General features: G+C 36.3%; 1 protein-coding gene across 1 annotated transcript in view; it reads right to left on the bottom strand.

The window, feature by feature from the left end:
• Nucleotides 1-26,347, bottom strand: part of tubgcp6 (tubulin, gamma complex associated protein 6) — a 43,059-nt gene that overhangs the window by 14,371 nt on the left and 2,341 nt on the right. The window contains exons 3-18 of the mRNA XM_056452098.1: nt 25,026-25,189; nt 22,670-22,886; nt 21,989-22,150; nt 21,506-21,627; nt 19,901-19,964; nt 19,703-19,812; nt 16,991-17,082; nt 16,150-16,289; nt 15,241-15,390; nt 13,037-13,118; nt 7,830-7,918; nt 5,509-5,624; nt 4,681-4,819; nt 2,977-3,063; nt 800-2,885; nt 273-428 (exon numbers count right to left, since the gene is read on the bottom strand). Of these exons, the coding sequence (XP_056308073.1) occupies nt 273-428; nt 800-2,885; nt 2,977-3,063; nt 4,681-4,819; nt 5,509-5,624; nt 7,830-7,918; nt 13,037-13,118; nt 15,241-15,390; nt 16,150-16,289; nt 16,991-17,082; nt 19,703-19,812; nt 19,901-19,964; nt 21,506-21,627; nt 21,989-22,150; nt 22,670-22,886; nt 25,026-25,189 (3,976 nt within the window). The remainder of the gene's footprint in view (nt 1-272; nt 429-799; nt 2,886-2,976; nt 3,064-4,680; nt 4,820-5,508; nt 5,625-7,829; nt 7,919-13,036; nt 13,119-15,240; nt 15,391-16,149; nt 16,290-16,990; nt 17,083-19,702; nt 19,813-19,900; nt 19,965-21,505; nt 21,628-21,988; nt 22,151-22,669; nt 22,887-25,025; nt 25,190-26,347) is intronic.

A 26,347-nucleotide genomic window follows, 5' to 3' on the forward strand; every position in this document is an offset into this window, starting at 1 on the left:
CACTAACAATGAACTGCTTGATTTCCTTTAACATCAACAAAGATCAATAAATACTATAATTGTTCATGTTAGCTGAAATTAACTAATACAACCTTATTGATACCAATGTTATATATGCAAATGACTTATAACTACACACACGTTTAAGAACTGCCATGTGGTTTTATAAATCAAATCAAACTGTTTTGCATGGAAGCAATGAAAAACCCTTAATGGAATCCAAAGCACGTCTGAGCACAGCACAGAGGCTCGGGATGATGTCTGGTACTCACTCATCAGGCTGTAGGAGTCCTGGTAGTGCTCCACCTGATACTGACAGGCCAGGCTGAGCAGATAGCGGTCTTCTGGACTCTCTCGAGGAGACAAGCCTAAGCCCAGAGCCCACGCAGCCAGACCCTCATCCAGACTGAAGAGATCAGTAGGGGGCGCTGTAGCACAACAAAACAAACAGCATTACAAGTGTTTTCACAAATGAATATTGACAAAATATATACAATATTACACTTACAGTATTAGTTAGCCATATATATCACATGCAAAACCATATCAAACATTTCATTTTAAGAGTTTTTTTGCATCTGAAGTCAATTTTTTCTAGCTTTTTTTTTCTTTTTACTTTTATTAATGCAAATTGTGCACATGATTCTGTATTATTTGTATTTTTCACTTTTAATTAATATTTATTTCTATTTTGCTTTGTCATTTTGTTTTATTTACATTATTTTAATAGAGTTTTTAATGTTCTGAAGGTGTCTGAAAGCATAGTATGAATGTTTGTTAAATGTTGTAGTGTTCTCACCTTGGGTGTCAATATCTGCTGGTTTCCCTGTGTCCTCTGATGCTTTTTCAGAATTGGCTGGTTGTCGGTCACCATACAAACTCCCTGGCACCACCCCGCCAACCACACATCCCATGCCCAGTGCTGAGTCTGATGAATGCCCGTAGGCACTGCTGTACAGAGAGCCGGGTCGAGTGCTCTCAATCCCACTGACCACACACCCAATTCCCAAGCTGGACTGAGAGGAATGTCCATACTCACTGCCGGGTAATGGAGATGGCTGTGGGTTCACGCCTGATACAACACATCCTGCTGTCAGTGTGGAGTCAGACGCATGCCCAAAAGCACTGCCAGGCAATAGAGTGGGCGTTTGGGTGGCATTGGGTATTATGCAGCCCACTTCAAGGGTGCTGTCAGAAGAGTGACCGTATTTACTCCAACGTGGACGAGAGGACGCGACATCGAATACAAACTCACCCACCTTTATATGAGCATCAGAGGCGTGGCCATGAATATTAGCAGTAGGAATGGAAGTGGTTACCTCAGAAACGTGTTCGCCAACCCTTATATGGGCATCAGAGGCGTGGCCATGGATGTTAGCAGTAGGAATGGGAGTGGTTACCTCAGAAACGTGTTCGCCAACCCTTATGTGGGCATCAGAGGCGTGGCCATGGATGTTAGCAGTAGGAATGGGCGTGGTTACCTCTGAAACATGTTCGCCAACCTTTATATGGGCATCAGATGCATGGCCGTGGATATTAGGGGTTGGAAGAGAGGTTATTATCTCAGAAACGTGTTGTCCAACTCTTATATGGGCGTCAGAGGCATGGCCATGGATATTAGGGGTAGGAAGAGAAGTGGTTACCTCAGAAACATGTTCGCCAACTCTTATATGGGCGTCAGAGGCATGGCCATGGATATTAGGGGCTGGAGGAGAAGTGGTTACTTCAGAAACGTGTTTGCCAACCTTTATATGGGCGTCAGAGGCATGGCCATGGATATTAGGGGTTGGAAGAGAAGTGGTTACCTCAGAAACATGTTCGCCAACTCTTATATGGGCGTCAGAGGCATGGCCATGGATATTAGGGGCTGGAGGTGAAGAGGTTACCTTAGAAACGTGTTTGCCAACCCTTATATGTGCATCAGAGGCGTGGCCATGGATGTTAGGAGTGAAGATAGGAGTCATCACCTCGGAAACATGCTCGCCAACTCTTATATGGGCATCAGAGGTGTGGCCATGTATATCAGAAGTTAATAGAGTGGTTGCCTCTGAAACATGTTCAACAACCCTTATATGGGCATCAGAGGCGTGGCTTTGAACATCAGCAGAGGACAAAGATGAAATCAGTGCTGGATCCTGATCGGCGCTGTTATTCCTTATAAGAGTATCAGACTGTGACTCATGGAAGCTGATGAGAGGAGACACAGATTGTTCTTGCTCTGGCTGCGAACAGTGAGAGGTCTGGCTGACACTCTCGCAGGACTTGGCTTCATCTGTTGGCTCCTGGGTGGCTTGCTTTGGCTCTAAACCTGCGCTGGCCGCCGAGGGCTCTGCTCCCGTCTCCTGTTTTTCTGTACACCAGCTCTCGCTCTCTGCTTTACATGTGCTCTCTTGAGTGGTCTGGGTCGGGGTGCTTGACTCGGAGTGAACCGGGCCCTTGATCCGCCCCCAGGCAGTGGAGTCTCCCAGCTGAACAGAGCTCTGTGAAGGGTGTCCATGAACACTAGCTTTCGGTTGACCTACCAGCCCCTCTGGAATGAACTGACCCAATGGAAAGCTGGACTTGGATGCCTGTCCAAATTCACTAGGCAATGGGAAGGACTCCAAGACTTCCGAAACATGTTCTCCGAGCTGTATGTGGGAGGCCGATGGATGTGGCAGACTTGGGTTGGGCGTCTGAGGAAACAGGTCTGATCCAATATCGTTGAGAGCCTGGGTCACGGCACCACTTTTAGGGCAGTGTGGAGGCTGGGGGAGGAAGTCTGCAGTGTCCATCTCTTCTGACATTACAGCTTGACTTGTTGCAGGAGGACAGGGAAAAGCAGAGGATTCTGGGACTGGAGGATGTCCAGTTTGCGGTTCACTTAGATTCTGCTGCTCAGTGAGCTGAGGTCAAATGAAAGCAATATAAACACCATCAGTTTAGGTTGATTTTATGACATTATAAGTGTGTATATGTAAAAATCAGCATACAGACCTTGTCTAGTTGTTCAGGCTGCTGAATGTGGGGTGTTTGCAGAGGAGGGCCTTCCTTTCCCAAACTAAACTTCATTTCCAGAAGAGCCTGAACATAAATCATATCATAGACTTTGAAATGGTAAATCAAACTTAAATCCTTTGCTAGCTTCTGAACACGATTAGAAATAGTAAGTGGCAAACTTTTGAAAATTAATGAAAAAAGGAAGAAAAAATAAAATTAAAATGAATAAATAAGTATATAACACACATACATACATACATACATACAGTGTTGGGCAAAGGTACGTTTGAAAGTAATACATTATAATACTGAGTTACTCCCCAACAAAGTAACTAGTTGCATTACTTAGTTACTTTTTATGAAAAGTAATGCATTACGTTACTTTTGCCTTACCTTTTCTTACCTGGTTGACGCTTGATCTATTTCAGAACCTGCAGGGTTTTTTTCTTTCTTTTTAAATAGATCTCTGGAATTAACAACACACTGTATAACCTTTATTTACTTACAAAAAAAAATAAAAATAAAAATAATAATAATGTAGAATAATGTTATCTTCTGAGAACTTCCTCTACATGTCGTATATACAGATTAATGAAAGTTTAAAGCAATGTGTGAGCTACTTTTGTAGTTGTGTTATTAGTAATGTAAAGTCACTGTCAAATGAGACAATCCCCTGTTCCTTTTCTCCCATGAGTTCAAATACTTCCATCATAAAAATGTAAGGCTCTGCCGTCTTTGTTTTTATCTGCTCCCACATTTTCATTGAGTGCGGGATTCAACGTGAATGCATTATTTTTAATTCAGCATTTTTAAAAAAAAAAAGGGAATTATGTAATTAAATAATTACTCATTTCCTTAAAAGTAATGCTTTTTTGCAATACTCATTACTTAGAAAAGTAATATTAAACGAGAAAAGTAACTCGCATTACTTGTAATGCATTACCCCCAACACTGCATATACATACATGAACACTACAGGTCAAAAGTTTGGGGTACGTTTTTATTTTATTTTATCTTTTTATCATTACTTTTTTTAAGAAAATTATTCTGTTCATCTGTTCATCATTTATTAAATGTAAAAAATTGTTAACCATTTATTACAATTTTAAATAACTGCTTTCTTATTGTATGTAGTTTCAAATGAAATCATTAGTCCAGTCATCATTGCTTTTAATACTATTACCATTAATAATAATAATAATAATAATAATAATAATAATCAATATTAGAGTGATTTCTGAAGGATCATGTGACTCTGAAGACTGGAGTAATGAAGCTGAAAATTCATCTTTAAAATAACTGGAATAAATTATTAAATGAAATTATAAACTACTTTTGAGCAGTTATTTTATAATGCAATAACATTTTACAATTTTATGTAGTTTTGATGAAATAAATGCAGCCTTGGCGAGCAGGAGAAGCTTATTTTTAAGCATTTAAAAATCCTACTGACCCCAAGCTTTTGACTGGTAGTGTGTGTAGAATACTTTAATAAATCTTAAGTTATACTTACTGAAAGTAAAAAATACTGGAAATGGACAATGGCTATTGTAATAATATACATAATAAAATTTTTTATAAGTCAGAACCACTGCAAAATTTGAGAAAAACACTAAATAAAATCAATAATCTCTATTACTAACGTAAAAAAATAATCATTCCAGACTCTACGATAAAACTACAATAAGTGTGATATCTTACCTGTATGTTGTGCTGCTCGTTTTGCAGGAAATGGACTCTCTGCTCATCAAGTTTCATCCTCTGCACTTTCCACATAGCTCTGAGTTCTCGTCTCGCGGCTGCTTCTGACAACTGACTGTACTGGGCGATCAGATCCATCCTGAACCACACACAAAACGCTGATTTTAATTAGCAATTCCCTTGATACTAAACTGATTTACACGTGCAAAACTGCAAAAAAATCATAATAATCCTCTGCACAGTGAAAAACAATAATGATTACAAATTAGAATAGAACAAAGGAGATTAATACAAATGAACCCTGCTCTCTCTTTAAAATTGAAAACAGTTTTACATGTAATTCTTATATTATTCAAGCTTTATATTCCCTCTAAATTTCAATTAGGATGGTTTAAACATGCGTAAAAATTACTTTAACATGCCCTTCATTAAAAAAAAAAGCTTAAAATGCAGCAAAATAAGCTTAGTGAGCACCCCCTCCCAGGATGCATTGCAAATGACAATCAAGTTCTTCATATTTGTATGTTTAATATTGTGAATTAACTCACTAGTCTCACTTATTTTTTAACTGATAGTCAGAAAGCTTTCAGAATCTTGTACCTTTGTATTTGTTTTTTTTCTTAAACGTTTGCTCTGAATCCGCTATTGTAATGTTATGATTGATTTAAAAAACTGCTCGTTTTGGTTGATGGCCTTCAAAAAGCTTTACTGAGTACTTCCTGCGGTGAACACGAATGTGAAATAAACGTCCTGTGGGTGCTCACTGCTGCGCTCAATAGCCTCAGCGCTAATCTGTCAGCTTTTTTAGCGTTAGTGTATGCCGCCCACCGTGCCTGGCGCTCCAGCTGCTCCTCGAGGGCCTGCAGCCTCTGCTCTCGGTCTCGGAGTTCTCGTGCATAACTGAAATCATCTTCCAGCTCCTTCCGTCTCGCGGTGCTGCGCCACTGAAAAACACATCCAAATGAGAAATTAAACAGGGTGTTACAGGTTTCTAAAACGTATATTTAAGACCTACAATATCCGACAAAAGTCTTATCGTCGATCCCAGCTGTAAGAGCAACATATAATAACTTGACATCTACTTCATAATTTGGAAAAGTGGCAGAAGGTCGATTTTTCCGATGAATCATCTGTTGAACTGTATCCCAATCATCATAAATACTACAGAAGACCTACTGGAACCCGCATAGACCCAAGATTCTCATTGAAATCAGTCAAGTTTGGTGAAGGAAAAGTCATGGTTTGGGGGTGCATTCAGTATAGAGGCATGCGAGAGATCTGCAAAGTGGATGGCGATACCTCAGGCTGTTGATGTTAAGTTTGTTACATTACAAACCACAGGAGAGGGCAAATTCTTCAGCAGGATAGCGCTCCTTCTCATACTTCAGCCTCCACATCAAAGTGCTTCAGGATTGACCAGCCCAGTCACCAGATATGAACATTATCGAGCATGTCTGGGATAAGATGAAGGAGGAGGCATTAAAGATGAATCCAAAGGATCTTGATGAACTCTGGGAGTCCTGCAGGAACGCTTTCTTTGCCAGGTTTTTGTCAGAAAGTGTATATTTAAGACTTTAATACCACACAGAATGAGATCAATTTTATAGTTCAGAAAAAAACACGCAACACAACTAATGAACATCCCTAACACTACATTAATTATACATTATACATTAATTATACATGCAAAGTGTGAAAAACTCAAAACATTGTTATTAACAATGACAATAATAATAATAATATTTAAAAATATAATAAAATTCTTACATCAGTTTCACCAAACTGCACTAACAACACTAACATAACATTATTTTCCAATGTCAATAACTTACGCCTATTATTATTATTCTATATATAGCCTCTATATTATTCCGCCAAAGATTATAAATGGACTTCTATTCCGCCTTTGTTTTAAAGAGATTTAAGCAGATTTCAACCTTTTGGTTAAGACATTTGAAGACTGATGGAGGCTTTTCATATTTCTGGGTTTCTTAGTAGAGCAATTCGTCATAGTTGGGTAAACTAAGTGTGCAGTGAATGGGAGAGTACAACAAATTTGCTGAAATAATGAAAGAAAAACTCATCAAGACTTTCAGAAAAAGGAAAAAAAACAGTGTGAAACTGATAACAGTAGACAAAAAAAGAGAAAAATTTAACAATAAAACAAATTTACTGTCCCACCTAATAAGTGCTGAATTAAAAACACCTAGCAGAGAGAGCAGAGGTAATTAGCATTTTGATGCAAAGATTATATAAGACTGTACAAAGATTATATAAAGATTGTATGTATATACAGCAAGGAAAATAAGTATTGAACACCATGTTTTTTTGCAATTGAATTGTGTGTATTAACAGAATGACACAAGGAGAAAGTACTGAACTACAGAAACATATTTAATACTTTATATAAAAGGCTTTTTTTAATGATGGCAGTTTAAAGACGCCTCATATGGAGAACGAAGTCGCATGCATTGCTCAGGTGCGAGTTTCTATTGGATTCAAATCAGGCGATTTGCTGGGCCATTCTACAACTTGATTTTTTTTTCCTGAAATATCCAGCCTGGTTTCATCTTCATCATCCTGTTAATGTAGATGTTGGACTGAAGCAGCTGATATTAATTTACACTGAGGAAGAGCAGACGGTTGCTGAAAAAATACTGAGAGATTTCAGCTGCTGTCTGGCCTTTCATTGCCTTTCTACACCTCCCTTTCTTCATGTGTTCAATACTTTTTCCCTGCGTACTTTCATTTCATTACAGATAACCTTATTTGTAAACTAATTAGATTTGTTTTTGTTTCATTTATGGATTTCTGTGATTGTTGCCAACATCTGGTGAAAATTTCACGTCAACAGCACCTTTATAAATATGTTTTCTGAGAGAAATGCTGACGTATTCAATACTTTATTTCCCCCTGCTGCAAATACATATAAATATACATACTTTTAAAAAAAAAATCTAAATTTAAAAATATTCAAGGATTTAAGATGCCGATGGCCATTAAACACGTCATTACAGTCTTATGAAAAGGGACTATTAATGCCTTATTTTTATACTATGAAATTTAAAGATCTGCGGACACCCAGTTAAATATGCTGAGGGTTGGTTTTAGGGACTGAAAAATAATTAATTAATGCGCTCCTCTCTCACCTCCTGGTCGAGCTCCAGCTGCTGCTTCATCTCTTTGAATCGCTCTCGTTTCTGGGCCTCCTCTGCCAGACGCTGCGACACCTGGCGGCCTGCAGGGGGCGAGAGAGAGAACAGCGGGACGTCAGCACTAATATTCATTCATTTGTCTCTGTGGGGAGCAGCAGCCGCTCGCTGGATGCCCTGATGATTAATACTTGACCTCCACAAGGAGAACAGTTGTGTGCCCTCCTCATGCGGGGGAAAAAAACCCATGTTTTTTTTAAGGATCACTAATATAATAGTATAATTTTATATAATAGTTTTATATATATATATATATATATATATATATATATATATATATATATATATATATATATATATATATATATATATATATATATATATATACATATACATATACATATACATATATATACATACACATATATATACACATATACATACACATATATATACATATACATATATATATATATACACATATATATATATATATATATATATACACATATATATATATACACATATATATATATATATACACATATATATATATACACATATATATATATACACACATATATATATATACACACATATATATATATACACACATATATATATATATACACATATACACATATATATATTTACATTTACATTTAGTCATTTAGCAGACGCTTTTATCCAAAGCGACTTACAAATGAGGACAAGGAAGCAATTTACACAACTATAAGAGCAGCAGTGAACAAGTGCTATAGACAAGTTTCAGGCGTGTAAAAGTCTAAGAAGCAAAGCATTAGTAAAATTTTTTTTTTTTTTTTTTTTTTTTTTTTTTTTGGAGAGAGAGAGAGAGAGAGAGAGAGAGAGAGAGAGAGAGAGAGGGCACAGTTAGTGGTATAGCCAGAGAGGCAGTTGCAGATTAGGAAGGAAAGTGGAGACTAAACAGTTGCGTTTTTAGTCGTTTCTTAAAGACAGCAAGTGACTCTGCTGTTCTGATGTAGTTAGGGAGTTCATTCCACCAACTGGGCAGATTGAATGTGAGAGTTCGGGAAAGTGATTTCTTCCCTTATTGGGATGGAACAACGAGGCGACGTTCATTCACAGAACGCAAGTTTCTGGAGGGCACATATATCTGCAGAAGTGAGAGCAGATATGAAGGAGCCAAGCTAACGGTCACTTTGTAAGCAAACATCAGAGCTTTGAATTTGATGCGGGCAGCAACTGGCAGCCAGTGCAAACGGGTGAGTAGCGGAGTGACATGTGCTCTTTTGGGTTCATCAAAGACCACTCGTGCTGCTGCGTTCTGAAGCAGCTGAAGAGGTTTGATAGAACTAGCTGGTAGCCCGGCTAGCAGAGAGTTGCAATAATCCAGTTTGGAGAGAACAAGAGCTTGAACAATGAGTTGAGCTGTATGTTCAGATAGAAGGGGTCGGACCTTTCTGATGTTGTAGAGTGCGAATCTGCAAGATCGAGCAGTTCTAGAAATGTGGTCAGAGAAGTTCAGTTGGTCATCAATTGTTACTCCAAGGCTTTTTACCATTTTGGATGCAGTGATGGTTGCTCCGTCCATCTGGATTGAAAAGTTATGGTGAAGAGTCGGGTTGGCAGAAACTTCAAGCATTTCCGTTTTCATGAGGTTAAGCTGGAGATGATGATCTTTCATCCAGTGTGAAATGTCTGACAGGCAGGCTGAAATGCGAGCTGGAACCGAGGGATCGTCAGGGTGAAAAGAGAGGTATAGCTGGGTGTCATCAGCATAGCAGTGGTAGGAAAAACCATGTTTCTGGATGACTGTTCCTAAAGATGCCGTGTAGATAGAGAAGAGAAGTGGTCCAAGAACAGAGCCCTGAGGTACCCCAGTGTTTAGATGCTGTAGATTGGACACTTCTCCCCTCCACGACACCCTGAATGATCTGTCCGAGAGGTAGGAACTGAACCATTGAATAACAGTGCCTGCGACGCCCAGTGACTCAAGCGTAGATAGCAGGATCTGGTGGTTTACAGTGTCAAAAGCAGCTGATAAATCCAGCAAGATGAGGACAGATGATTTAGAGTCTGCTTTAGCCAGTCTGAGATCCTCCACGACCGAGAGCAGGGCAGTCTCAGTTGAGTGGCCTTTCTTAAAGCCAGATTGCTTGTTGTCCATGAGGCTGTTTTGAGTAAGAAAGTTTAGGACTTGATTGAACACTACTTTCTCCAAAATCTTGGCCATGAATGGAAGCAGGGATACCGGTCGGTAGTTTTCAGGTAGCGTTTGATCCAGGTTGGGTTTCTTTAGCAGTGGGGTTACCCTAGCCTGCTTAAATGAAGTAGGGAATAGACCAGAGTCAAGAGATGTGTTAATTATGTGAGTCAGTGTTGGTATGACTGCAGGAGAAATAGCTTGCAAGATATGAGAGGGAATGGGATCAAGCGGACAGGTGGTTGCATGGCTTGATAGCACGAGATTGGACACCTCAGACTCAGAGAGCTGGGAAAAAGAGGTGAGTGTGTGTGGTATATATATACACACAGTTAAAAACAGAACAATTAGCCCTCCTGTGGATTTTTTGTTCTTTATCAAATATTTCCCAAATGATGTTTAGCAGAGCAAGGAATTTATCACAGTATTTTCTATAATATTTTTTCTTCTGGCAAAATTCTTATTAGTTTTATTTCGGCTACAATAAAAGCAGTTATTTTTTTTTAAATACTATTTTAAGGTCAATATTATTAGCCCCATTGAGCAATTGTTTTGATCATCTACAAAACAAATCATCGTTATACAACTTGGCTAATTAGGCCTATTGGGGTAATTAGGCAAGTCATCATAATGACTTGCCTAAAGACCCCAAACTTGCCTAATTAACCTAGTTAAGCCTTTAATATGCACTTTAAGATGAATCCTGAAAATATTTAGTAAAATATCTTGTAAATGTAGTAAAATATGTCAAGGCAAAGATGAAAGTAATAAGTTATTAAAAAATAATTAAATTAGTTATTATAAATTTATTATAAATTAGTAATTAGAAATTAATTTTAGGGCGTCATGGTGGCACAGTGGGTAGCACAATCGCCTCACAGCAGGAAGGTCACTGGTTCGAGACTCAGATGGGTCAGTGGGCATTTCTGTGTGGAGTTTGCATGTTCTCCGCGTGTTGGTGTGGGTTTCCTCCGGGTGCTCTGGTTTCCCCCACCAGTCCAGAGACAAGTGGTATAGATGAACTGGGTAAGCTAAATTGTCTGTATTGTATGTGTGTGAATGAGTGTATGTATGGATGTTTCCCAGTGATGGGTTGCAGCTGGAAGGGCATCCGCTGTGTAAAACATATGCTGGATAAGTGGGCGGTTCATTCCGCTGTGGCGACCCCAGATTAATAAAGGGACTAAGCTGAAAAGAAAATCAAGGGAATTAAATTAATTTAAACTATTATGTTTAGAAATGAGTTGAAATTAGGGAAAAATATGAAGAGGGCTATTAATTTTGACTTTAATTGTCTAAAAAAACACTTTACAATAGGGCTGCATGTTATTGTAAAAACTGACATTGCAATATTTAGCTTTCTACAATAGAAATTGCGATTTGAATATAATTTCATCAGAGGATTTGAATAGCTGTGATTGGAAATAGATCGACTGGGATGATCAAGTCTATGCATACATTATAAAAAATTACAAGCAAATATAAATAAATAAATGAATAAATAAATGAATAAATATCAACAGTGCTTTATGGTTTTCTGTGGAGTTTAACAGTATTCAAGTACAGAAATTAAACAATCAAATTTCCAGGTACGCCTAGATGAAAAACATCTGAACTTTTCTGAATGCCCCAAGCACACAGCAATTAATGCAAGTAGAACTAACCAATGTGCTTCACACTTTGGATGGAATATACACAGTTCAGTAATAACGGCAGACTAATTACCTCAGACAAACACGGCGCACCCAAGCACTGCAGTGCTTTTCACTTTTCTCCATAAACTTGCACCGAAGCGGCAGCAATGGTTTCTCCATTTGTCATCATCTGAGAAAACGATCAGTGATGAAAGACGCCATAGAAAATACTGAAGGAAACCACGAGCCGCGCTTGTCATTTCAGGTCAGAATAACAACACATGTGAAAGAGTGCCGTATAGCAGCAGTGAGGAGATTGTAAATAAAAAACGAATGTCGCCAGAGTGGCTTTTTGGTTTCTTTTCTTGTGCATCCCAGCCACTAGCTCCCCATCTGAAAGAGTTTTTAGCACAGGGGGGTATTGCAGTCATTGAATTTCACAATTTGTATTTGCCGTATGTATTTGATTAATGATGGCTGGTTCCTTTACTTGAAAGCTCAGATTTGATGATCATGATTTGTTTGTTTACAGTGTTTGAGGTTTACTGTATTACTATTATTCACACCTTACAGATGTTAATCTGCCTTTACCATTGGACACACTTTGGAACATTTTATCTATCAAGTTTAAGAGTCTCTTTAACACCCATGTTTATTTTATTATAAAGAGATCAGATATTTTGTTTAAATATTTTTGCTTTTGACTATTAAAACGATTTGCCTTAGTAATGTTGGTAAATGAAAATAAGATGGTTAAATAAAAAAAAGTATTGTTAAAAAATATTCAATAATTATCGATATCGAATGATATGAAACATGATATTGTGATAATTTTTTTTGCAATATCGTCCAGCCCTAATACACAATATACAATACAATATTTTAAGCACATTTTGTTTTAATTAGTGTTAGTTATTTTAGCACAAGATTGGATTTTAGCTTTATGTTATGCATTTTAATTTATAAAATAATATAATACAATAATTTATAAAATAATTCTTATTTTAATACATGAATAAAAACGATGTCGTCCATGAATAACATCAAAAATTAAATCAACATCAAATGTATAATCCCATTCCATCAAAAATAACAATTGCACATTTTGATTTCATGATGACATGAACAATAACATCAGCCAGTTCATAAGCATCAGCACAAGCAGACAGTATAAGCAGCAAATCGGTTTCTTACTGAATGCCTCACTCCAGCAGCGGGCCTGTAGGGTGCCCCATTTCTCATTTCACAATTCAGAAGGGTGCAATTTGGGACAGAGCCTATGATGAAAGTCAAGTCTGGCTACGCAAGACTAATTTGGCCCAGACAGAAGCTGCTAACAGCATCAGGTGTGTGTGTGTGTGGGTTTGAGGGGACAGATTTCTGACCTCTGATTCTCTCCAGGGTTTTGGCCGCTGACTCTCTGACCTGGTTAATGAGCTCCTGTCGGGCCTGTTCAGTCCGTGCGGCCTGACAAAAAAAAAAAAAACAAGTTAGAGAGAGAAAGAATAAAAATGAAGGAAGACAGACTTGAGCGCGAAACAATAAAGCAGATTTTTAACCCAGGTCACGGTGTCCTGATGAAACTGGGTTAATGGACCGGCTTTTAAATTCTCATCTGTTGCCATGCCAACAGTACCAGCTCTGATGCAGTACTGGTTCTCTGATTGGAGCCAACGTTTCATAAATATAAAAACACTTAACCTGGATTAGCTATTTTTAAACGCACTGTGCAAATTAAAATTATGAATTGCAAATTAGGAAGGACGGCAGCACGGTGGCTCAGTGGTTAATAATGTCGCCTCACAGCAAGAAGGTCGCTGGTTCGAGTCCTGGCTGGGTCAGTTGGCATTTCTGTGCGGAGTTTGCATGTTCTCCCCATGTTGGCGTGAGCTTCCTCCAGGTGCTCCGGTTTCCCCCACAGTCCAAAGACATGCGCTATAGGTGGATTGGATTAATTAATTGACCGTAGTGTACGTGTGTGGGAATGTGAGAATGTATGGGTGTTTCCCAGTACTGGGTCGCAGCTGGAAGGGCATTCGGTGCATAAATCATATGCTGGAACAGTTGGTGGTTCATTCTGCTGTGGCAACCCCTGATAAATAAGGGACTAAGGGATAGGAAGATGAATGAATGAAATTAGGAAGAACATCAATTCTATAAATACTCATATATGGCAAACATGTATTCCTTAAAAAAAAGGGTTATTTCACAAGACTACTGAAAACTGGAAAATTCTGATTCTGAATCCACAAATCCCATAAACAGCTCTTTGATAACACTCATGTTTCCTTTGATTAATATGGCTATGATGATGTATTTTAACCTACCAACATTCATTATGAAAAGCAAATAGACGTATAACATTGGCTAATGGAAAGACACTTATGTTGCAATAGCTTTATCTATTGACATTCGTAAGAATAAATCACAAAAGTTATGTGCAAATATGTAATGGAAACCATCCAAATACAGATTCATTCAGAAAGAAAACAACACAGTGTTGCTTTGAGATGCTCTAATGTTTGTTTGTTTTAATGGAACTTTTTTGTTGTTGTTGAAAAGGCTCATTTTAAAAGTCTACTAGAGTTTTAGAGCAATTTTTTAATTCAGTTTGTGTTCACTTTTAGCTTAGCATTTTCATTTAATCAAATTAGACCATTAGCACATCTTTAAAAAATAAATAAATAAATAAATTGAAAAAAAAATCAAAATAGCGTTTTTGATTATTTTCCTATTTAAAGCTCGAGTCTTCTGTAGTCGTTTAAAACCGACGGAAAATTAAAAGTGACTATTTTCTAGGCCAATATTTATAAGGACTATACTCTCATTACGTTCGGTCTTATTACACAACTACAGAAGACTCGAGTATAATTCACCTGTACCACGTCTTTGGACTGTGAGGGAAACCGGAGCACCCAGAGGAAACCCATGCGAACGCAGAGTGAACATGCAAACTCAAAGAAATACTAACTAACCCAGCCGAGGCCCGAACCAGCGACCTTCTTGCTGTGAGGTGACAGCACTACCTACTGCGCCACCTCGTCACCCCACTTTCATTATTAGCTATATTAAATATGTAAGCGTTTTTATTTTATTTTTTCTAATGGCCCAGTTAAACCAATAAAACATATTATTTTGAGGAAGACCATTAAACCATATTGGTTAATAGAGTTATTAAATAAACTTTTGTTGGAATGATGGAATTTTATGTGATTGGATGGGTGGGTGTTAGCCCAACTGGATAGCTTTACATGGACAAAGATAAATTAAGACCTGTTTGAAACCTACACCACAATATTTCAGTGAATTTAAGCGTTAGAATTTTATTTAATTAAATTTTTTAAATTTAAGACATTTTTAAACCCCATGGATACCCTGTAATATCACTCAATATATTTAGCTTTCAATACTTGAGTGATAGGCCCAGTCTAATTGCATTATAATTAATTTAACAGACAGTCAGTCCTTGTGGCCTTTCAAGATGTCTTTCTTGACACTTGATAGCTTGACTTGATGCACACACATCATTAAAACATCAAATACAAAATTGACAGAGAACACAAATCACACCCCAAGCATGATACAGTACCTGCTCCTCCCTGCTGATGGCGCTGTGTCTAGAGATAGTCTCCATTCGCCCCCGGTACACGGCGCAGTCTCTCTCAATCTCCTCAACTTCCTTCAGAGAAAACGTCACAGCGATCCTGGGCACTGGGACGTCCGACCAGAAGATGTAGTGCTGTTTTCAAAAAATACCTTATTTGCACTATATAATGCAGCTGTCCTTCAATGTAAACACGCTGCAAAATTGCTAATCATTTGCCTGCTAGCAATATACGTCAACATGGCACAATATTTGCATAATCCCTGCCTCATATATGACATTTGAACACTCTGAAACGAGCGTTTCAGATACTGAATACATACATATAGACTGGTGCTAGCCAAAGACTAATTGTGATTAATCGTATCCAAAATAAAAGTATAGCCATATATATATGCACATGTACTGTGTATATTTATTATGCATATATAAATACAGACTTTCTTGCATATATTTGATAATGTTTATTTATATTTAGATATCATATACATGTATACAACTTCTATTTTAAGGTAAATATCCAAGCAAATAAAAGTTGTGTAGTTTTGTTTTTGTGTATATGTGTGTATGACATATATATAATAAACACATCATACACACACTTTTATTTTGGATGAGATTAATTACGATTAATTATTGGCCAGCAGCACTAATAAAAACTAATCAAAACAGAGCAGCTGACCAATCAGAGCAGAGTAAGCTTATAAAAGGTGGAGGAGATTACACGAATTGCATCAAAACAACTGCAAAATGATTATAATATTCTAAAAAATGACTATGTTTTCTGGCCTTAGAGAACTCAATCCATAATATTAGAAGATTTTAAAAGACTATACGACCTGCTCTTCAATCAGATATGTGCTTTATAGTTCAAGTTTAGAGTTTGAGGGTCACCTGTGGACAGCAGATTTTCAGCAGATTAATGGTTTTCCCGCAGATGTAAACATCATTGGCGATGTGTTTGAGAAACACCGGTACGCAATCCTCTGCATCCCGTGAAATGAGTGTGTAGCCCTGCGTCCAGAAGTTCTTATCTGCAAGAGTTTGGCAGAAATGACAGCGATTATAAGACTCAGGGCTCGCAAAACTGCTAGCCTGACATCCATTAAGTTTATTACATTTTAATTATAATTTTTTTTTTTTTTTTAATACTCTTATGTTTTCAAGTCAGGCTACCAAAAATGAATCCACCCTGCCTGTCTGGCTTAATCTTATTGAGAGGAAAAAATACAGCCTACATCGGTGCTCACAAATTATGTAATTATGCTGCATGTAATTGTTATTCATTATCACGGTGTTTAAATTTGTGTTTGCACTAACTGGTGGTCAGAAGAACTGGTACTTTGGTACCAAGTTGATAAATAAAAACAAGAAAGATAGGCCTACCAAGTTCTCACATGATTTTTTTCAGGAAAAATAAAAAAATAAAAAATAAAATAAAAATAAATAAAAAAATAAATAAAATGTAAAAAAAAAATATATGAAGCCTAAAACAAATGAAATATATATATATTTTTTCTTTTGTAAATAATGTCTTTCCTATTCAGGCCACTGGTTTCTGGCTACCAAAAACTGAAGAGTATCTGCCTGAAAGGCTTCTAGGCATTTTGAACTATTGTGAGCCCTAAGACTGTTACCAATGACGTAAACACACAAGACTTACTCTAAAAATATGTTTAAATGATTTTTCTAGCCCTCTAAACAGGATTCAACATTAAAGCACAGACACACTCACCTCTGTAGGTAAGATAATCCTCATTGACCTCAATCATAAACTCTTTATACACGTCACGAAAGACACCACTGTACACCCAGTCTGAAACAAAACTACACGCGCGCACACACACACGCACGCATGCACGCACGCACGCACACCCACACGCACGCACACACAGACAGAGATTCAGTTTATTAGATGAGAAGAGAAAGTTTAGAGTTTATTGCCATATTTGCTTCAATGACTGGTAAAAACAGATGAAATGTATTTATTTTATTAGCTTATAAATAACACTTCTCCGGTCAACAATAAACAATACATACAATAAAAATCTACAACAGTTTAAGATCTACTTTTGATAAACATCTTGACCATTTTTAAAGGATTCACATTCAAAAATAATTCCTTTATAGTCTCTACAGATAAAAAAGGACGCTATTTAGAGGAGAATATAGCGCGCACACACACACACACACACACACACACACACACACACACACACACAAATTTTATTTAAAGCTACTATACAGTCTACGTTTTGTTCTAAACAATACACTACCTGACAAAAACGTTTTGTCGCCTATCCAAGTTTTATGAACAACAAATAACAACTTGACTCCTAGTTGATCATCTGGTATCAGAAGTGACTTATATGAAAGGCAAAGATTACGCTTATTTTACCAAAATACTTGTTTTTGAATTATTTCATTAGGACAGTAAGGTTTGACTTTGCTTAGACAAAACTCTTGTCACTTAACAGAAATAATGTACAGTACAGAATATAAAGTCATGCTGCAGTGGAAACAGAATGAATATTGTGTCTGACTCCATCATGAGCTTGGAGGACTGCATCCATACATCTCTGCAATGACTCAAATCACTCATTAATAAAGTCATCTGGAATGGCAAAGAAAGCATTCTTGCAGGACTCCCAGAGTTCATCAAGACTCTTTAGATTCATCTTCAATAGCTCCTTCTCCATCTTACCCTAGACATGCTCAATAATGTTCATGTCTGGTGACTGGGTTGGCCAATCCTGGAGCACCTTGAGCTTCTTTGCTTTCAGGAACTTTAATGTGGAGGCTTAAGTATGAGGAGCGCTATCCTGCTGAAGAATTTGCCCTCTCCTGTGGTTTATAATGTAATGGGCAGCACAAATGTCTTGATACCTCAGGCTGTTGCCATTCACTCTGCAGATCTCTCGCACACCCCCATACTGAATGAAACTCCAAACCATGATTTTTCCTTTACCAAACTTGACTCATTTTTGTCAGAATTTTGGATCTATGCGGGCTCCAGTAGGTCTTCTGCAGTATTTGTGATAAATGGGATGCAGTTCAAGGGATGATTCATTGAAAAAAATATACCTTCTGCCACTTTTCCAAGTAATCAACTAGAAGTCAAGTTATTATTTGTTGTTCTTACAACTGGGATCCACAACAAGACCTTTGTCAGGTAGTGTAGAAGAACTATTTCACATGAATCATTTTAGCATCTGACTGAAGCTTCAGAATTCAGTCATTTTGGAAAAATAATAAATTTATGGGTTCCACAGAAAATCAAACCCCTCAGTGTTATTAGCGACATACTCTGCTGATTAAGCTAGAACTTTACAACATTAAAATATCATATTTTTTATTATATCATATAAATAATTACATTTAAGAATTAATGATCTAAATAAGAATGTTATCAAAAACATGTTTGTGGCATTTAACAAAATATAAAATGGCTAATAATAATAATAATAATAATAAAAATAATATAATCTATAATAATAAATAATCATTTAACAAAAAATAAAATGGCTAATAATGATAATAATAATAATAATAATATAATCTATAATAATAAATAATCATTTAACAAAAAATAAAATGGCTAATAATGATAATAATAATAATAATAATTTAATCTATAATAATAAATAATAATTTAACAAAAAATAAAATGGCTAATAATAATAATAATAATAATAATAATAATATAATCTATAATAATAAATAATCATTTAACACAAAATAAAATGGCTAATAATGATAATAATAATAATAATAATAATATAATCTATAATAATAAATAATAATTTAACAAAAAATAAAATGGCTAATAATAATAATAATGATAATAATAATAATAAAAATAATATAATCTATAATAATAAATAATCATTTAACAAAAAATAAAATGGCTAATAATAATAATAATAATAATAATAATAATAATATAATCTATAATAATAAATAATCATTTAACAAAAAATAAAATGGCTAATAATAATAATAATATTAATAATAATAATAATAATAATAATAATAATATGCAACAAAAACTAAAAAAAATACAAAATAAAAAATTGCAATAATAAAGAATACATTTTATTTTATACATTTTATATAAAATGTTAATTAAATGCGAATGTCACAAAAAAAGTTATGTCAGTTTCTGCTCATTTCTGTGGTCTTGTGGATGTAAATATAAATCTGCTTGCCAATTATGTTGCCAGGTAAATATAAAAACATACAAATTTGCTACAACATGAAGGCGAGTAAATAACCGCAGAGAATCGGTATTATGCGTGTAAATGTCAGCCAGATGCTCCAGTATCTTCAAAACCTTTTCCAAGTATTAGTCACTCTGCAAATATAGCGTATTCAGATGCGCTCTGCACTTAAGTGACCTTCTTGAGTTGAGTAATAGAGAAATAAATAAAAAAGATGAGCTTCTCACCGCGTGTACGGCTCACAGCTGCTCTTCAACAGCGACAGCAGCACCGGATGATTCTCATTACTGCAGTTACTCTGAGCTTCATTATACAGACACGACAGCAGCTTTACACCCTTAACACACACACACAGGCAATTATACAAACACCACTGCAACATGAAAACCTCTAAGCTGATGTTACTGACAGAAGTGTTTTTTTACCACGGGAAATGTTGCTCGTCCCACACCGGCGATTCCATCCACACAACACAGTTCTGACAGATACCTGATTAACACGAAGATGGAGCTGAAGAAGCTGATTTTCTTTACACACTACATACACATATACAGTCAAGCCAGAAATTATTCATTCCCATATCAAATTCTGACTTAATGCTTTATTTAACTATCAATTTTTTTTTTTACCGCATTTGACACCAGTTTTCCCCCAAAAGATAAGACTATGTACAAGAGGCCAAAAATATATATTTCTCAGCTATTTTATGACATTTGAACAATTCAGAATTTGCCAGGGCTATAAACAATTCTGGGCTTTCTTAATAGGTTTTCTTAAATATGCCACTTAACCAATTAAAATGTTATGTATTTATTTTCACATACGTTTTAAATGTTGATCTAAAATGATTTGTTAAAAAATGTGTATATATATATATATATATATATATATATATATATATATATACACACACACACAGGTACAGTACATACTCATCGGCCACTTTATTAGGTACACCTGTCCAATTGCTTGTTAATGCAAATTTCTAATCAGCCAATCACATGGCATCAACTCAAGACAATCTGCTGCAGTTCAAACCGAGCATCAGAATGGGGAAGAAAGGTGTTTTTAAGTGACTATGAACATGGCATGGTTGTTGATGCCAGACGGGCTGGTCTGAGTATTTCAGAAACTGCTAATCTAATGGGATTTTCACGCACAACCATCTCTAGGGTTTACAGAGAATGGTCCGAAAAAGTGTGGGCACACATATTTTCTTGGCACACTGTGGGCTCATTAGTTCCAATTGAGCATTGTGTCAACTCCACAGCTTACATAAGTATTGTTGCTGACCATGTCCATCCCTTTATGACCACAGTGTACTCATCTTCTGATGTCTACTTCCAGCAGGATGTTGCGCCATGTCAATAAAGCACGAATCATCTCAGACTTGTTTCTTGAACATGACAATGAGTTCACTGCACTCAAATGGCCTCCACAGTCACCAAAATCAATCCAATAGAGGTGGAACGGGAGATTCGCATCATGGATGTGCAGCCGACAAATCTGCAGCATCTGCATAATGCTATCATGTCAAAATGGAGCAAAATATCTGAGGATTATTTCCAGTAGCTTGTTGAATCTATGCCACGAAGAATTAAGGTAATTTTGAAGGCAAAAGGGGGTACAACCTGGTACTAGTAAGGTGTACCTAATAAAGTGGCCGTTATTTACAATGCATTTCAAGTATTATACTATCATACTATTATATATACTATTATTAACAGATAGACAAAAATAAGCCTTAACTTTTAAAAATACATTTAGATTTACATCCAAAATGTACCAATAAAACAAAATAAATTTATAAAATTCTAAATTGTCGTAATTAGAAATTTTATAACACAATACTATGCACAAACAAAATACCAATTTCAGATCTACTTACACTTTGGCCAAGACCTGATCTTATGGCTAGTTTTTAGCACTTAGGTTTGCACTGAGAATATTCTACATTTACATTCATCTAAAAAACTAAAACAAATGAAATTCTGCTTTTCATCATGTCATGTGCGTGAAGGAAGATTTACCTCAGCTGACGGCCCAGTTTGCGAAAATGACATCCGATAGTGAGGAGACTCAGAGAGCCAGGAGTGCTCAACACACACGCTCTGTAGTAATGCAGGTAACGCCGCAGACCACCTGTAAAAGCCTGATGCCCACACAGAGAGACACACAAACAAACAAGAGACAGACAAACAGACAGACAGACAGATACACACACAAACAAACAAACAAACAAACAGGCACACACAAACAAAAACAACAAACAAACAGACAGACAGATACACACAAACAAACAGACAGGCACACAGACACAAACAAACAAACAAACAAACAAACAAACAAACAGACAGAAACAGACAGACACAAACAAACAAACAGACACAGACAGACACACACACACACACACACACAAACAAACAAACAAACACACAAAAACATAAAATCTGTTACGAAATGTACGCAGAACATGAAAAGCTGCTTCAGTGAGAAACACCAGCACGCGTCACCTGGAAGACGAGTCCCTTCTGACTGCCGCCGCTGAGGGAGAACCGGCTGAGACGCAGGTAGTGTGTGCCGTACTGCGCCAGTTCACTCAGCAGACGGGACACACTCTCAGGGGACGTCCCGGACACACATATATCTGGACGCACATTGAACTGCACACTAGCCTAGAGCAGAGAGTCACACAACACTGTTCTTGGTGATAAAATTAGACATTTATGTAATGTCCTAATAATACATGCCCTCTTGTCTCACGGTGCTCAATTCAAGGATTTACAAGGACTAAATATCCACTTTCAGAAAATCCTGTAATAGGGTGTTTAGAGTGGATAACAGTTAATTTTGCAACTGTTAAATAGTTTTCTGAGCGGTTGACATGTTGCTATGGAGTTGCTAGGATTTTCTGAGTGGTCAACATGTTGCTATGGAGTTACTAGGGTTTTCAAAGTCGTTAACATGCTTTTAAGCAGTTGTTAGGGTGTTCTGAGTTGTAAGCATGTTGCTAAGCAGTTGTTAGGGTGTTCATAGCAGCATGTCAACAACTTAGGAGGTGTTATGGTGTTCTGAGTGGCGTTTATAGGCTAATCAGGCTATAATAGTTAGAATCTGTACTGTACTACACTGTAATGTCACATAATGAAAGGTACATGCATTGGTCCATTTGAATGTTTTTGATGCATATGTACCTCGTTGAGAGGAAATGTGACGGAGGAGACCCCGATCAGCACGTTGAGCACGTCTTTGACCAGCTGACTCTGACAGTCCAGCGGCAGAGGCAGGAGTGGCGATGGTGTCTGTGTTGACAGAATGTTTCTCATTTCACCTTCCCACAGTCGATAGAGCTGATCAAACGCCTCTCTGCCGGCCTCTGTCAGGTACGGGGGCTCCTTCTGTCCTGGAGGGCTGAAAGAGAGAACGAAAGCATGACAATGTGGACAATGTTCAAAGTACTTCTTTAAAACTAGTCTTTAGGGGTGCAAACAAAGCACTGACCAGCCCAGTGGCACTGACTACATTATTTATTAATGATATCCATCCAAAAAAGACAATTCAGTCATCATTAACTCACCCTCACGTCGCACCACATCGGTGTGATTTTAATTCCTCATGTATAACCAAAGGAACATTTGAAGATTTTTAAACAAACTGTTGACATCCATGATACAATGGGAACCAAAACACTTTTTTTGCCTATATTAGATAGGACAGTATTTAGACAGGAAGCGAAGTTGGAGAGAGAGGGGGTGATGGGGTAGGGAAATGTCCTTGAGCTGGGATTCGAACTCGGGATGCCCTGACGTGCTACTGCACCATATGTTGACGCGCCAAAACACTTTTTAAAATGTTCTTTTTGCTTTACAGGTGAATGAAAGTCAATTTCAGTGTGTTAAATCATACTACAAACATGCCAGCAACCCAATAAGACATGTTAAAATTAAGCTAAATCCTAATAGTAGCAGGCTGAGGTTAAATTGTGCAAAAAACATGCTAGAAATTTGCCATGTCATTCTAGAAAAATGCTTGCTATTTGACAAAACATTCTACTTGTGAGCTCAATCATGCTACAAAACTACTTGCAATGTGCTGAAACATGCTAGCAGTTCATTAAATAATGCTAGATACAGGGTATCAGCAAGCTAACAATAATATTTAATGTTTTACAACTTTTCCTAACTTTTTTAACTCAGCGTTTCATTACTTTTAAACTTGAAATTTTACATCTTCAGGCAAAATATTAACATTCTCATATTGATAACAGTTGTAAATAATTATTATTACAATCTAATGTCTTTATTTGAATCAATTCATTATCGAAATTTTTTTTTACAAAATATAAATTATTATAACATATTAGAATATACATCTACAAACCGCAGCCATTATATTGTTTTATTTCTTAAATAACTAAGTGTTCGTAGGACTGGTAATGTGTTTTTGAAAATTATAGTGATACCAATAATAGTACTTATACATGGCTTGATGTTTCCCCTTTTTACTCTTATTTCTTTACCTCCATCTATCGGTTTATTTATTTACTTTTAATGGTTATTATCATTTCTTTATTATTATTATTTAGCTCTTTAAAAATGTGTTGTATTGATTTATTTTGTAAATGATTAGTCAACCTATTTGCTAATAATGTTTATGATTTGCTTTTGTAGTACATTTGGACTATAACCCTTTGATTACATCTCTAGAAGCACGTTTTATATTCATCCTGATTATTTTTACTTCAAATAAGCATGTGAAAAAAAAAAAAAAGAAATTATTTATAAATTATAGTGATACCCAGTGTTGGGTAAAGTTACTTTTGAATGTAATGCATTACAATATTGAGTTACTCCCCAAAAAGTAAGTAGTTGCGTAGCTTAATCACTTTTTATAGTAATGCCTTACGTTACTTTTGAGTTACTTTTTATTACCTGGCTGAGGCTTGATCTCTTTCTGAACTTGTTTTTTTTTTTTCTTTTTTTTGTAATAAAGGAGCTCTGCAAATAATAACACACTGTGTAACCTACACCTTCATTTACCTTTAAAAACACACACAAACAAAAAAACTTTAGGATAATGATATCTGAGAACTTCCTGACCCCAGAGCTATAAATGCTCTATATACAGATTATTGAAACGTTTAAAGCAATGTGTTTACTACTTTTCTACTATTTGTCTTAAGTAAAATCACTGTCCATTAAGACAATCGCCTTTTCTTCAATGTGTTCAAAATAATAAACACATTCTCTCATTGACTGCGTGATTCATTGTCATGACTTTAATTTTAATTCAGCAATGTAATTTTTAAAAGCAAATTAAACTAAAAAGTAACTCATGTTACGTTTTCAAAAATGTAACTCAAATATTATTACTTATTTTTTAAGAGTAATGTGTTACTTTAATCTTTACTTAAAAAAGTAAGATTATTACGTAACTCACGTTACCTGTAGCGTGTTACCCCCAACACTGGTGATAACCATGAAAATTCAATTCAAGCCTCCTCTGTACATCAAGACATCTTTATTATTCTGCTCTTCTCTCAAAACTTACCAGCCAATGTTCTCCCAACAGCGTCGTCTGCCGGGCACGAATGTCCGCAGGGCCTCCCACATGTCCACTTCAGGACTGGGACTCGTCTCAGATTGGGAATCTGGAGTCAGATTGGAGGCGGACTGGAAGCCTTCATCATCAGACTGATCCAGACACAGAGGAACCTGCAAAAACAGGACAACCCATGCATGAAGATCTCAGAAAAAAACTGTAGTATTGAGAAAAATCCTAAAATGTACATCAGGGCTGCACAAAATTGAAAAAAAATATATTTATTTTTCTGTGACAAATACAGTTTCACCAGATGACTTGAACAGCTCTACTGCCGAAAGAATTCTTCATTTTAGATTAGACTTTTGTAGGAATTGAATCTGCGTACAATAAAGAAATAAGAAAGCACCAACAAATGCAACAGAGAAAAGAAATTAAATAAACAGTGATTAAAGGTTTTGGGGGGAATTTAACAGTATTCTGATCCAGAAATTGAACTGTATACACTGCATTGTCTTTATTGCATAAATAATTAGACAGGTAATCTTTGTTAAAGTTATACATATTCTAATTTCTTGTATTAAAATGCTTTAAACTCGGAATGATTTAGGCATTCAGATTCTGACGGTATGATAACATTTGTATAAAAATATCATGGTATCACGGTATTGCGATTACTGCTCTAAACTATATTATTATAAATGGTCGGGGTAAAAAACTAAAACTTTTTTACCCATTGAACACAATATATTTTGAGAAACATTTTAAATATTTTGGAGCATTTATCGTGTCAGGCTAAATAATTCAAATGAATCATTAACTTCTGCTGTCTCCATTAGTTTCTAAAACACAGATTTCTTTACAATTTAAAACGCCATTTTTGGATTCGCTTTTTTTCTGCTGGAGATAGTGTTGTCCTAAAAAACAACAAAAAAAACGCAAATAAAAAAATCTTACATATACCATAGGAATGGAATAGCAGAAAAGTTTGGCAGTTTTAAAACCTTGACTTCTCCAAACCGCGATATACCTTGAAATCGGTTGTTGTCCCATGCCTAGAATGATCACACAGTCACTCACAGATCTTATAGTAACACTCCACATTTAAAAGAGGCTCATTTTACTACTCCGCTAGAAGTTAACAATTGAGTTTTACCACTTTTTATTCCAATAGTTCCAATAGCCAATCTCCAGCAGTTTTAGCTTAGCTTAGCATAAATCATTGAATCGGATTAGACCATTAGCATCTTCGAACTTTGCTGCCGTAGGAACAATTTTCAGGCACTTTAAATACACATGCAATTCACATATGTTTATTTAATATTATTTGC

Source organism: Danio aesculapii, chromosome 25 (assembly GCF_903798145.1).
Source record: "Danio aesculapii chromosome 25, fDanAes4.1, whole genome shotgun sequence".
Lineage (NCBI taxonomy): Eukaryota > Metazoa > Chordata > Actinopteri > Cypriniformes > Danionidae > Danio > Danio aesculapii.